At 37.3% G+C, this 14,387-nt stretch overlaps 1 protein-coding gene and 1 long non-coding RNA gene across 3 annotated transcripts; both read left to right on the top strand.

Annotated features, from left to right (window-relative positions):
- The first annotated feature begins 2,699 nt into the window (after nt 1–2,699).
- Nucleotides 2,700–5,647, top strand: LOC148584422 (uncharacterized). Of its 2 annotated transcripts, none has more exons than XR_015912863.1 (3): nt 2,700–2,919; nt 4,874–4,985; nt 5,389–5,647. It is a non-coding gene; the product is annotated as an uncharacterized LOC148584422 (long non-coding RNA). The 2 variants fall into 2 exon arrangements; XR_015912862.1 differs by lacking the exon at nt 2,700–2,919 and adding an exon at nt 4,690–4,712.
- Nucleotides 5,648–10,483: 4,836 nt separating this feature from the next.
- LOC148584423 (uncharacterized) lies at nt 10,484–13,832 on the top strand. The gene is made up of 5 exons (XM_088518439.1): nt 10,484–10,589; nt 10,680–10,851; nt 11,023–11,359; nt 11,495–11,785; nt 13,431–13,832. The coding sequence occupies exons 1-5, from the start codon at nt 10,484–10,486 to the stop codon at nt 13,830–13,832; spliced, it is 1,308 nt and encodes a 435-aa protein (XP_088374565.1).
- The last annotated feature ends 555 nt before the right edge of the window (nt 13,833–14,387 follow it).

The raw sequence follows: 14,387 nt of genomic DNA on the forward strand, positions 1-14,387 counted from the left end.
CGCTACCCATGCCCATCGCAACAAACTTAGACCAAAACTGTCATGGAGTGCTGCTTGATGGAATCAAGACGGTAGCCTGAAGCGGATGAACCTAACAGATGATCCCAGAAAGAGAGAGTGACGGAGATCAGGGAAACCTTACAAACAAGGTGGCGGGGGCTAGTCGGCGACATTCGGCGTCTTGCTTCTGGCTGGGCAGCGGCGTAATGGGTGGTTAACATAAAAAGTAGATGAAGTGTTTTTTAAGGTGTAAATTTAGTATGATCAGATGTTCTGTTTCCATTTAGCTTTCTTGTTCTAAGCCGAGGTGTCAACCTCTTATTGGAAGGCACATAGATCTTGATTTGTACTAAGACCTTAAAGAAGTTATTCTATATATAGTCAGTTTGACGAAATCATTACGTTTTCATTGGAATTAGACAAAAATTACTAAAACACACATTTTTTAAAAAAATAAATAAATAAAATTGAGACTCCATTTGTTTAAGAAAGGTCAAACTTCAACCGCAAATTCTAGCAACCTGCAGCTAGAAGATTCCAGCTAACTCTGGCAACCAAAGGTGGATTACGACTAAATATCTTCAAGACTAAAAATTAACCAATTGATGATAATGATACCATTTTATGAGTTTAATTCTTGTCTCAAACCTACACTTAAAGTTCAATATAACTCGAATCATTGTTGGGTCCAATTGAGATTGGATTTTAATTATGACCAAACCTATTGGCAGACGAATATTCACCAGCAACACTAAATTTGAGCCAAAAGAAAAGGTAAAGCATATGAAGCGTTTTTAGGGAATAAAGTGATAAATACCAATACCATCTAATGATATGGTAGGAAAAAAAAAAAAAAATTAACAGAACCGGGTTTAAATGCACTGTTTACATCCCATGCATATCACAAATCAACAAGATACGATGTAAATTACGTTTAAGGGAGAACAAATAATAAAAGATAGCAAAAAATGGTGAAACTTTCAATTACTGCTGTGAAAATTAGAGGAAACGAACCTGCATGAACCTGATAAATCTGCATGGTAAAGATGGAGGCGATGAATACGATGAGAATGAGAGGACGAAATAAGGCAGAGAAAGCCATGGATCTTTATCTTCTTCTTTTGGATGAAACCAACACCTTTCACTATAAAAATTATGTTGATTAGTAACGTGTTAACTATTCATTACTTTTTGGCACGTTACAAATTAGTAACGTGTCAAAGAGTGACACGTTACTAATTATTTTAGTAACGTGTGAAATTCCACACGTTACAAATTTGTAACGTGTTAGTTTGACACGTTACAAATTAGTAACGTGCCAAAATGACACGTTACAAATTAGTAACGTGCCAGTTTGACACGTTACTAATTAGTAACGTGCCAAAATGACACGTTATAAATTTGTAACGTGCCAGTTTGACACGTTACTAATTAGTAACGTGTCAAACTGACACGTTACAAATTTGTAACGTGTCATTTTGGCACGTTACTAATTTGTAACGTGTCAAACTGACACGTTACTAATTTTTTGTCAAATTAATTAATACCATTAATATTATTTGGTTACATATTTGTTATTTTAAAAATATATATATGTATTTAAAAAAATACTAGCAACTCTGTATATATAGTCTAGAATATTATTTCTAAAAATCACAATTAAATAGTTTAATTATCATTACAATATGATAAATATATCAAATGGAAAGCTTTATCTATATACTAGTGTAGTAATATGAATAATTTAATTTGTACATGAGCAACAATTGGATCTCTTCGTAGCTACTTTAGTATATGTTATTATAAAATGTAACAAAATTATTATGAAAACTAAATAAATCATTTTAGTATATGCATGTTGTCAATTTATTTAAAAATTTGAAAGAAAAAAAACAAATCTTGAAACTAGCTAACACTCACTTTTTAATATCTCTCAAATTAAATATTGCATTAATATCTACTCAAACTACAAAAAAAGTTTGTAAGGTAACCCTTTTTGAACTAAAATGATAAAAATACCCCTATAAAAAATGTAGGGAAAAATACATAAAATCAAGAAAGACATTATTAAAAAATTGGTAACCCATTTCAGCGAGTAATGGGTTAGCATAATTATATGACCATGGGCGGACTCACATATACCATTGGGGGGCCCCAAAAGTTTTAAAATTCTTCTTATACTATGTAAAAGACAAATTATATATTTCTATGTGATTATGTATTTATTTAAGTTCGTTTCCTCAAGTCGAAACAATATAGTTTTAGTCTCTGTATATGACAATTTTATACATCCGGATGGAAGAAGTTTTTCCGACACAATTTTTTATAGAATAAAATCCTAGTCCAACAAGTGTTTTTCCGGCACTATATATATATATTTTTCGACACAATATACATTTTTTGACACTATATATATATATATATATATATATATATATATATATATATATATATTAGATTAAAAAACTATTATTTTAGCAACTTAGTAACGTGCCACGTGTGGCACGTTACCAATTGGTAACGTGCCACGTGTGGCACGTTACTAATTAGTAACGTGCCACCCGTGGCACGTTACTAAGTTGGAAAATATTATTTTTTTTGAATTTTTTTTCCCCTGCTGCACGAGTACCTGCTTCTCCTCCAAAGTTCTCCTCTTTTTCCCTCTTCTTTTTCTTCTTCCTTTTCTTTCCCTCCAGTCCAGCGCGCCAGCACCGTGTATCCCCTCCCAAACAGTGATTTTTTTTCTCTCTTCCTCCTCCGGCCGTTTGGTTCTCCTCCGGCGTTGCTGCATTTCTGCTTCTAGCTCCTCCCACGTGTGCGCCCTGCCTCCTCTCTCCCCCGCTCGTTTCCTCTCTTCTACGTTGGCCGGCGTTGTCTCCATCCCGGCGGCCTCTGTCACTCCGGCGGCGTCGAACCCAGGTGACTCTCCGACACTCTCCCCCTCTCCAATACTATACTACAGGTATATACTCAAATTTCTCAAATTTGATGTTTGAGAAATTTGATATAGGAGTGAAAAGAAACCCATTTTAATTTCTCAAATTTGTTTAGCTTTTGTTTGATTTCCTGCAACCATTATTGTTTGAATGGCATATTATTTGTTAATTTTTAGGCTTTTGTTTGATTTCTTGATATTATTGTTTGAATGACATATTAGGGGATTTTTTTGATATTATTGTTTGATTGATTTAGGAATCTTAAAATTACTGTTTGTCAGCTAAGAAAGCTGAGGAAAGCAAAGGAAAAGGAAAAAAAAAAATCACCTTGATTAATTAAGGTTTAAGTAGTTTTCTATAGATTATTAATTAGTTATGCATTCAAGTAGTTGAATTTTTTTTCTTTTACAAAATTGTTTGCTCAAAAAACAATTGCAGTCCATTTTATATTTTATAAAAGGGGTTTTCCATTTTATATTTTTATTTGTATTGTAGTTGTTGCCTGTTGGTTGGTTGCTTTCTTTAATTGCACTCCATTTTGGGTTCTCTGAGTTTGCTTTGCGTTTGTGGAATTGAGTCTGTTTGATTGATCAATTTGCAAAGCTGACAAAATTTGCTGGTTTCAACAGCGGTTGATATGTAGCCAGAAAGATATGAGAACCATGTTCTTATTCGTGTGCTGTGTTTTGTTGTTGTGGGTTGAAATTCAATTGGTTCTTTCTGGCTGCTTTATGAGATTATTATATATCTAAAAGAAAAAACTACGACTTGTTTGTGATTCAGGTTCAAAAAATGTCTTTCTTGCCAATCTTGAAATAATAAAAAGAAAAGGAAAAAATATCTGGAGGACCTTGTTTATGTGTTATTTTGGGTCTTTTAAGCAAGACCTAATATTTTTACTTATAATATTAGTAAAAATATTTGTGCAATTTTCACACTTGTGAACTCTTTAATACCTAAAATTTAACTTAATATTTTTACTTTCACATCGATCAATTTATACAATGGAAGATTTTTTATTTTTTATTTTTAATGGAGAAAATAAATTCCATTATAACTTCTACAAACTGGACAATACTTTTTCAGACAATGTATTAATGTTAATCCAACTAAGAATATATATATATATATATTCCATTAACATCACTCTTGTTGCATGTTATATATATATATATATATATATATATATATATATATATATATATATATATATATTGTTTCGGAGAGTAATTCTAAATTAAGAACTTCCTTATTGAGATCATCAGTTAGGAATTTATGAGGACACGGCTCAGAACCATCAACGATGCCATTAGACATTAGATCATTGCCACTCACAATATTGAAAGGAACTGTGACAACCGTATCTCAAAGATGATATTTATTTATAGAACTATACTAAACAATCAAAAGAATTTAAATTTACAAGGCAATGTTACTATGATATTATCTGAAATCATTATCAATTTGAACCAATTAATGACTCTTGACTTCAACTTCAAGTCCTTCATATGTGTTTGGTGATAAGCTATACTGCTGTTATTAGGAACAACCTTCTTCTTATCTTGAACTCCATCCTTATCGGCTACCACATCAGCAAGACCCTGCTTCGATGTTTGTAGAATCATCTGCACTTTGTTTACATTAGTTGTCACTTTAACAAGAGCCTCTCTCTATCAAACAGATAAAGACTCGGGTTCTAGTTCGGGATCCAATAGATTCTTCTCTAATTGACCTCCGATTGATATTTTACCTGGTCCTCAGTAGCTAGCGGACCAGGTAAAACTATATTAGTTTTTGTTTCTCTTAAAGTAATACGAGTAACTTCTGAAATGGTTATCAATTTAATAGTTAATAAATTTGTTTGGTAATCACACTTTGTTCATATGTTTTTGGAATACATGCATGTGTATAACACATTTATACGGTAATATGTGTAGATGACGTAAGGCTAGAAGCTGAGGATGACAATCAAAACGAACACCCACAACGGACCCCGAGTGGACAAAAGTCTCGCTTATCAAGACATTGTACCACTGGTTCAGCAAGCCCGTATGTATACATATAACTTCTTTCGCGCCAGTTATTATCGAATATTTATAAATAGCGTATATACTTAACTCAAAATACTTGGAATTAGGAATACAAATTAATATGTGTTGTGGTTGTGGAAATGCTGGATACGCGTAGATCATATATATGCTTTGTAATTTTAGATCATTTTCACAGTTTGGATTATCATTGAAACTATAGCGTTGTACTCTAAGGTGTGTGTTGGCAGTGTAGCTATAGCGTTGAAGTTATTTATCGTCTGTTTATTCACTTCACTACTGTTAAATATTGTTGAGTATCACGTTTGTATAGTTTGACGAAGTTAGTCGCTTAGGACTTGATGATTCCTGATTGATTGTTCGAGTGTTTGTTTGCTGACTAATTGTTGTGTAATCATTTGCAGTGAGTGCGGAGAGATCGACCCGTTATGATGGTGTTCACCAGATTTTTTGTTGGGGTGTTTATACGTAATGTACTCGAGAATCACTTAACTTGTATGTTTAAGGTTTTGTTAATGTATATGTATATAGTTATAATTTATTTGTGAGACGCCTGACGTAATATACAACAATGTTGTTGTATATATATATCAATTTTTGTGGACATGAAATGGATATATGTTGTGGGGAATGTTGGGATAGGACTTGAGATGTGGACAATGACGTAATATACAACAATGTTGTTGTATATATATATATATCAATTTTTGTGGACATAAAATGGATATATGTTGTGGGGAATGTTGGGATAGGACTTGAGAAATGGGTGTATGTTGATAGCAATTGATGATGTATGGTGAGAGCAATTTATGATGTATGATCAGGTGTGTACAAATAAACAAAATTTGGAGAAATTAATTTTTTTTAAAATTTTTTTTTTTTCATGCACAAATTCGTAACGTGTCAAAAACTGACACGTTACTACTTAGTAACGTGTCAATTTTTGACACGTTATTATACTTAGTAACGTGTCAATTGTTGACACGTTACTAAGTAGTAACGTGTCAGTTTATGACACGTTACTATACTTAGTAACGTGTCAAAAATTGACACGTTACTAAGTAGTAACGTGTCAAAAATTGACACGTTACTAAGTAGTAACGTGTCAGTTTATGACACGTTACTATACTTAGTAACGTGTCAAAAATTGACACGTTACTAAGTAGTAACGTGTCAGTTTATGACACGTTACTAAGTATAGTAACGTGTCAGTAAATCGACACGTTACTAAGTAGTAACGTGTCGATTTATGGCACGTTACTAAGTATTAGTAACGTGTCAGTAAATTGACACGTTACTAAACGGGATTTAGCAACAATCAAATTCCTAACATGCCAGACACGTTACTATATACATGTTACTAAAATTTAGTAACGTGTTAACCCTAGTGACACGTTACTAAACCACTGTTACTAACCCACATAATTTTTGTAGTGTTTATTGATACCTTCAATATATAGCCTCATTTTAAACAAATAAGGGCAGTGAGTGAAAGTGATCATCTTGACCAGAAAAAAATAAAATAGTGGTGAGTCTTGAAATAATCAACTTTGATTCTTACATATACTTTTTGACTTTTAATTCCAGGAATTGATGAATATTTGTTACAAAAATGGATTCATATCTAACCCATTAACTCCGTCGAGACTAATGGGCATGAATGACGCGAAAGCCGCGTAGTGGAATTCTACGCAAGACCACAAACTTGAATCAAATATATCAATGTCTAAGTCAAAAGGGAGAAGACCCAATTAGGTGGCATGATTGAATATTGACGCCAATGATAGAGCTTCTCAACACATCAATGTCTCATGCCAAAACCATATCAAACAAAACCAGATTACCAACTCTAATTGGTTGAAGACCAAAACGTATCCACAAAACATGAAGCAATATCCAAATTCAAGCCAAAATTCAACAACAAAAGCATGCCAAAATTGTTTAACATAACAATCTTGCTAATAGAACACATACATACCACAATAGCACAATTTTCCCATGCACAATTTTCTGCCACTTCAAATGTTTTGCTAATAATGAACGAACGTATTCCCGCCATCTCTTAAAACTTGATTGAGCTGGCTGTCCGGATTACAGTGGTTGTGCTTCATCAACACCATTGCCACTCGGTGTCAGTGTCAGTGGCAGGGAAGAATTTAGATCTGTTGATCTTCTAACACCGGCTTCTTTTAAAATGTTTTGGATTTCAAAACATTTAAAATCTCGACAACAGATCTCTAAGACATCTAAAGCTATGTAACCAATCATGTTCGTGACATTAGCCACTCTTTTTATTTTCGGTACTAAAAGTAAATATTTTATGGCCTCCACAAAGACAATATTCTACTGTTTCATCCATAAATTACCAGAAACTCCAAAAGCACTTCCACAAAACTGCCTCAAATAAATTTAATTCAACCACATTGCATTTAGCTGTGACGCTTGTTGATACAAAATATCTCCTAAAACCCAAACCAAAAGGCCCACTTCGAATAAGAGGCCCACGGCTCACCATGATACCAAGGCACTAAGCCCAAGATCCAGTAAATCATGACACAATCGCCTGATCGTGTTAGATCCACACTCAAGCATGCAGTTACGCCCCATATCAAAATGGTTGCTTGCCAAATCACGTAAACCCTATAATCAAGGGAGCATGATCACTCTCCAAACAACCCAATCTGGGAGTTACGGCCAAAATCAGAGAGCAACCAACCAAATCTCTCCTAAAAGGAGTCTAGGTACACGATGACTTATCCATTCAATCTCCCATATGATCTTAAAGATGATCTTCGGTTGGAACCACTCCCACGTATCAATGGACGTCGAATAAGAGTCTAGGATTCTTCCACTCACTCATAACCTCTATAAGAAAAGGAGCCACCTACGATACATATACATACTCAATTCTACTCTTATCATTCTCAATTATTATTATTTCTTATTATCTATCTTACTCAAATTCACACTCAGGCATCAAAGGTGGCACGACCGCCACACCCCCCACTTCGTGGTCTGTCACTGCTGATACCTTTTTTCGTTCTTAACTAGCTTTGAAATCAAATTGCTACTAGGGTTGACAACTGTCTCAACAGTTGACGCCATCTGTGGGAACGAGGATCATCTAACGATCTAAAGTTCAAATAGGACAAAAGTCACGAATGGTAGCCACGAGATCTCAAGGCCAAACCGAAAACACAACCAACATGACCAACTTTCGTCCCCAGTCAGAGAATGTCAATCTACATGATGCTGGCAACCACGAAACTGAAGAGACTCCCGCTGAGTCCCCTGTCTTTGGTCCACACATGCTAGACAGCAAGCGTCTGGGGACCTTAGAGGTCCAGAATGAGTACATGATGGAAACCTTGGTGCTCCTGCTGCAGAGAAGCTCCGAGAACCAGAATTCGGAGGACTCAACGAGTGCCGAGTTACAACTAGGAATGTCCAGTGGACCCAATGTACCACCAGTAACCAAAGATGTTGGTTCAGCAGATGTGCAGATAGACGCCATCCAAGCTACGCTGAATAGCCTAACTTAGCGATTGAATGGCTCCCGCTCTACGAGTCATGACTTCCTGGCGACGGAGCTGCCATTCACCTAGAAGATCATAAAGGCTGGTTTACCTGACAAGTTCAAGTTGCCGCACATGGACAGTTACGATGGATGCCAGGATCCAGTGAACCATCTCGAAACCTACAGAGCTCACATGACGCTGCAAGCCTCGTTCGATGGGATCCTTTGCCGGGTATTTCCCCTCACCCTCAAAGGAGCTGCCAAGCGTTGGTTCAGCAGTTTGCAACCCCAGTCAATAGGAACATTCAGTGAACTTGGTAAGAATTTCCTTTCCCATTTCATTGGAAATCATCGGTGTCGAAAGCCGGCGGCATTTCTGCTAACCATCAAAACAGGAATGTGACAAGTCATTAAAAAGCTACATGGCTCGATTCAACCATGAAAAGCTCACAGTCGATAAACCAGATGAAAGAATTGTCCACCTGGCATTGATGGGCGGAATATGACCATACAGTCCTTTCATGGCCGATGTAAACATCGATCCCCTAAGGGATTTAGATGAACTCATGGCAAGAGTCGAGAATTTCATCAATGGCAAAGAAACGGCAAGGGCCTTCGCAGAACAATCCCAACAACCTCTAGAGAGGAAGAAGGAGAGCCGACAACCAGAGAACAACGTGCGAACTCGTAGAGCAGACAACCGATTCAAGGCGCCGGCACATGCACCTGCTCCATGCACCCAACATCAACCTATCGTACCAGGAGCGGCAGCTAACTGATTAATGCAATTATGAAACGAATTGGGATTCCATTGGCCGAATCCCACACGATTGCCCCTAGGAGCAAGAAAGACAGGCAAGTACTATGAATATCACCGGGACATAGGGCACAACACAGAAGAGTGCTACCAATTGAAAGGGCTGATTGATAGACAGCAAAGAAGAGAACAAAATGACCATCCTGTGGTGAACCAACCCCCAAACCCAAGGACAGACCATCAAGAAACGCAACCTACCCAGCCTCTTGCAAGAGGAGAAATCAGAACGATCTCCGAAGGGTTTGTAGAGGGAGGTTCCACGAACGCTATGAGAAAGGCATACACTCGGCAGCTCCAAGAAATGGAAGTATACATCACGGACTGCCCAGCTAAAACCCTGAGGCCTCGTAAACCTGAGCAAATGTGTGATATTACTTTCAGTGAAGAAGATGCGCATGGAGTGCAACACCCCCATGACGATCCATTTGTAATCATGCTGGCCCTAGCCAACTATACCATTCACTGGGTGTTGATAGACAATAACAGCTCTGTAGGCATACTATACGTCCCAGCGTACGATTTGATGCAATTTGGCAGGAAAACGCTTCAACCGGTAACTTCCCCTTTAATTGGCTTTGCCAGAGACAAAGTCCACCTAGTTTGAACCATCGACCTCCTAGTCACGGCAAGTACGCCCCCATGTCAAGCCACGATTATAGTTTCATTTTCAGTAGTAAACTGTCCTTTGGCCTACAACGCCATATTGGGGAGAACCACGCTCAACAAAATGAAGGCGATCCCATCCACCTATCATTTAAAAATGAAGTTCCCAACAGAAGTCGGGGTGGGGGACGTACGAGGCGACCAACAGTCCTCCCAGAGATGCTACATGATATCGTTGAAAGATCCACAGGCCAAAGCAACCATGATTATCGACATTGTAGATGCACGAAACAAACAGAAGCTCCAGTAAACAGAACCGGCAAAATCACTCTCTCCAATCCAAATCGACAGCAACACTGACCATGTGGTCCAGATTGGCCAGCACTTGATTGGAGAATGTCGTGAGGAGCTCATTCAAGTCCTCAGAAAACATAGAGAAGTCTTCGCGTGGACTCACATCGATATGCCCGTTAGCACCGAGGTAATCTCTCATCGGCTGAATGTTGATCCTTACGTCAAACTAGTGGTCCAAAAGTGAAGAAGTTTCGCCCCTGAGTGCAACATGGCGATAGCAGAAGAAGTAGAGAAACTCCTCGCAACAAGATTTATCAGAAATGTTAACTACTCCAACTGGATCTCTAATGTAGTGATGGTGAAGAAAGCAATTGGTAAGTGGTGTATGTGCCTTGATTTTACAGATCTCAATCAAGCCTGTCCCAAAGACAACTTTCTATTGCCTTGGATTGATCTCCTGGCAGACTCTATCTCTGGTCACAAACTGTTAAGCTTCATGGACGCCTTCTCCGACTCCAACCAGATCAAGATGGACCCGGCGGACCAAGAGAAAACGGCCTTCATCACTGACAAAGAACTTTATTGCTACACCGCCATGCCCTTTGGACTGAAAAATGCCTGGGCTACATACCAGAGGTTAGTAAATTCAATGTTCAAAAAATAAATAGGTCGTAATGTTGAAGTTTATGTTGATGCAATGTTAGTTAAAAGTCGTTATGCTAGTGACCATGTAACTGACTTATAAGAAGCCTTTGAGGTATTAGGAGAACATAACATGAAACTCAACCCCTCTAAATGTGCCTTTAGAGTATCTTCCGGTAAGTTTTTAGGCTTCATGATGTTTCAGCGAGGCATCAAAGCAAACCTAGAGAAAATCACAGTCTTTATTGACATGCAGCCACCCCATAATACCAAAGAGTTGCAGCGTCTCACAAGACGTCTAGCAGCACTCAATAGGTTCATAGCCCATTCGACGGACAAAAGCCTCCCATTCTTTAAAATAATGCGAAAATCATTTGAATGGAATGAAGAATGCGAGGCAGCATTCCAAAACCTCAAAAAGTTTTTGGCGAAACCACCACTCATTATTAGAGCTGAACCAGGTGAGCCACTCTATGTTTATCTAGTGTCCACTGCCACCATTGTTAGCTCTGTTCTCATAAGAGAAGATCAAAAAAATACAAAAACTAGTCTACTACACTAGTTGCATACTACAGGGGGTAGAAACACGATATCCGGGTATTGAAAAATTAGCATCTGCTTTGATCACCTCCACCAGACGGCTCCGACCTTATTACAAGTTCACCCTATTACGATATTTGCTGGTCACCCACTGAAGAAGTCTCTCCACAAGCCGAATACCTCGAGTCGCCTGGTGCAATGGTCCGTCGAGCTAGGAGAGTTTGATATCGAGTATCTCCCAAGGACCGCAATTAAAGCACAAGTAGTCGCAGATTTCCTAGGACAATTTATAGAGGACATTGAAGAGGCGAACAAAGGTGAGTCTGAACCTGTCTGGTTCATTGAAGTTGACGGATCATCATCCTCAAAAAGGAGTGGAGCCAGAATCGTTATTAAAACACCTGACGGGATCATTGTTGTGCAAATTTCTTTAACTCACAAGAGTACGAATCGATTATAGTTAATGAATTGCAAGTACGAGGTCGAACCCATAGGGAATTATGTTTTTGAAAGAACAATTTATATCTAAACTAATTAAATCATAACCTAGTTCCAAAAGGGTTTTGAATTTTGAGTTTTAAAAATTAAAAGATGAAACATAAACTAATTAAAATAAACTAAGAGATAAAATACTAAGGTTTGGAAATTTACACTCACCGAATTATGACAACATACTTCCATATTTATTAATATTAATCTGAAGTTCTCACAATTAAAATCTTAGATATATTTTACTATGCTTCAAACACTTAATCAAAACCATCCCATGTATCCATTCATTGCACAAATCACAAAAGGAATCCAATATCAATTAAATCAACAGATGTATCCATAAATCACAAAAGTTATCAAATCTTAATTGAAACACTAAATGTATCCGTATAACAAATCACAAAGGATATCCAGGCAAATAAAATCAAACAATCAATTATCTTAAATTATCTTAAATCATCAAGTGTATCCTTAAATTACAAAAAAAATCCAAGAATCACTCCACATATTGAAAATGAGTAAAACAATTGAAATATTAAACCCAATAAAATTAGATAAATAAAGACTTACATGAAAGTATTAATGTTCTTCATCGGTGAGGCTTCATCCTCAACCTTAGTTGGGAATTAGCTACACATAAAAATAAAGCCTAAACTAAAGAAAAACTAAACTAAAAGAAAAGTTGTGGATTACATTCTGTTTCCAAAATTGTATCCCAAAACTAGTCTCTGAAATTCTATATCTTTTATTGAATGCAAAGAAGTCTATTTATTGGCTTAGGGAAGTCCTAGAAGCCTATTAAACTTAGATAATTCGGAGGTCTGTCTTCTAGTCAAAATAGAAGTCTGAAATTAGAATAGGATTCGTCCAGATTTGTGTCCTTTTATTGAGGGGTGATTTTGGCATAGTAACTGTCCGAATTAGGAAAATCTTATTTCATAATGAACTGTATTATTTTGAGTTAGATTTCCAATGCTGCTTGAACCACTTCAATTCAATAATTAAGTGGAAAGTTATGGTCAAAATATTGAGACATGTGCAGAATCTGAATTTGAATCCAATCCGAAATTTTATCCAACCTGAACTTTAATCCAATCTGATCTTTAATCCGATTTAACCTTTTCTTGGATTTGGTTAAACTTAACCACATCATCTAGGTCTTCTTAAAGTATGTTTTCTTCCAAACTTTGTATTTTTCCCTTTAAAGCTGTAGTTTTTCTTTAATGACCTACAAAATACTAAAAACACAAAACTAACACAAAATATTAAATAACGACACAACTAAATGATTAACTAATATAAATAAAGGGGTCCAAGTAAACAATATTTGACACTTATCAATCATCATCCAACACACAATCCGGTTCAAGTTCCAAGCAACAAATAACGAAGCTGAGTAAGAAGCGCTCATAGTCGGACTCCAGCTGGCAAACCAATTGGGGGCCAACAGCGTAAGTGTACAGAGCGACTCCCAACTGGTGGTGGGCCAGTTAACCGAGGAATATGAAGTGAAATGAGAAAAAATCAAACTATATATGCAGAAGGCACTGGACGCCAAGGATACATTCACCAAATTCCGCATTCAGCAAGTCTCGCGGGACTCAAATGTCAAGGCGGACCAACTAGCCAGTCTGGCTTCCACTAGTTCTGAATCACCTCCAGGGGATGAAACCACTATGAGCGAAGCGGAGACACCAGCAATCGATGGCCACCAAGTCTCCATGTATATACTGTCCATTCATGATATCAATTGGGCTAAACCTGTTGTTAAATACTTTGTTGAAAGAAGTCTCCTGGAAGACCAAATGGAAGCCAAGGCAATCCACTGTCGGGTAGCAAGGTACCTCGTCCAGAATGATGTTTTGTACAAACGGAGCTTTATACATCCACTCTTGAGATGTTTGTCCGAAGACGAAGCAGACTGTCTTAAGAGAAATCCATAAAGGAATATGTGGAAATCACTCGGGAAAGAGATCCCTAAGTCTAAGGGTAGGGTGCTATTGGCCAACAATGCCTCAAGACGCACACGACATGGTCAAATGTTGTAAAAAATGCTAGCAATTTACCAACGTCCCAAGGAGCCCGCTGGAAGATCTCACATCAATATTCACTCCTTGGCCGTTTGCACAATGGGGGGTAGATATTGTGGGACCCTTACTACCAAGAAAAGGAGGAGTCAAGTTTGCTGTGTTAGTAGTTGACTACTTCACCAAATGGCCAGAAGCCAAAGCACTAGCCACCATCACAGAGAAAAATATCGAACACTTCATGTGATGATCAGTGGTCTGCCAATTCGGTATCCCACACTCAATTGTGTTAGACAACAGTAAGCAATTCGATAACTCAGCATTCTGGGATTGGTGTTCGTAACCTTGCATCAACAACTATTACTCCTCACCTGCCTGGGCAAATGGGCAGGTCGAAGCAACTAATAAAACAATTTTCAAAATGATCAAGAGGAAGCTGGACAAAGCCAAAGGTCTATGGGCTGAAGAATT

The sequence above is a fragment of the Corylus avellana genome, chromosome 7 (genome assembly GCF_965113065.1).
Source record: "Corylus avellana chromosome 7, dhCorAvel1.hap1.2, whole genome shotgun sequence".
Classification (NCBI taxonomy): Eukaryota; Viridiplantae; Streptophyta; class Magnoliopsida; order Fagales; family Betulaceae; genus Corylus; species Corylus avellana.

Bases quoted from the DNA above. Each gene is read 5' to 3' on its own strand.
- LOC148584423 (XM_088518439.1), top strand. From the start codon at position 10,484: ATGGCGATAGCAGAAGAAGTAGAGAAACTCCTCGCAACAAGATTTATC. The intron at 10,852-11,022 runs GTTAGTAAATTC...ATGTGCCTTTAG, and splicing joins GCCTGGGCTACATACCAGAG to AGTATCTTCCGGTAAGTTTT. The intron at 11,360-11,494 runs GTTAGCTCTGTT...CACCTCCACCAG, and splicing joins TAGTGTCCACTGCCACCATT to ACGGCTCCGACCTTATTACA.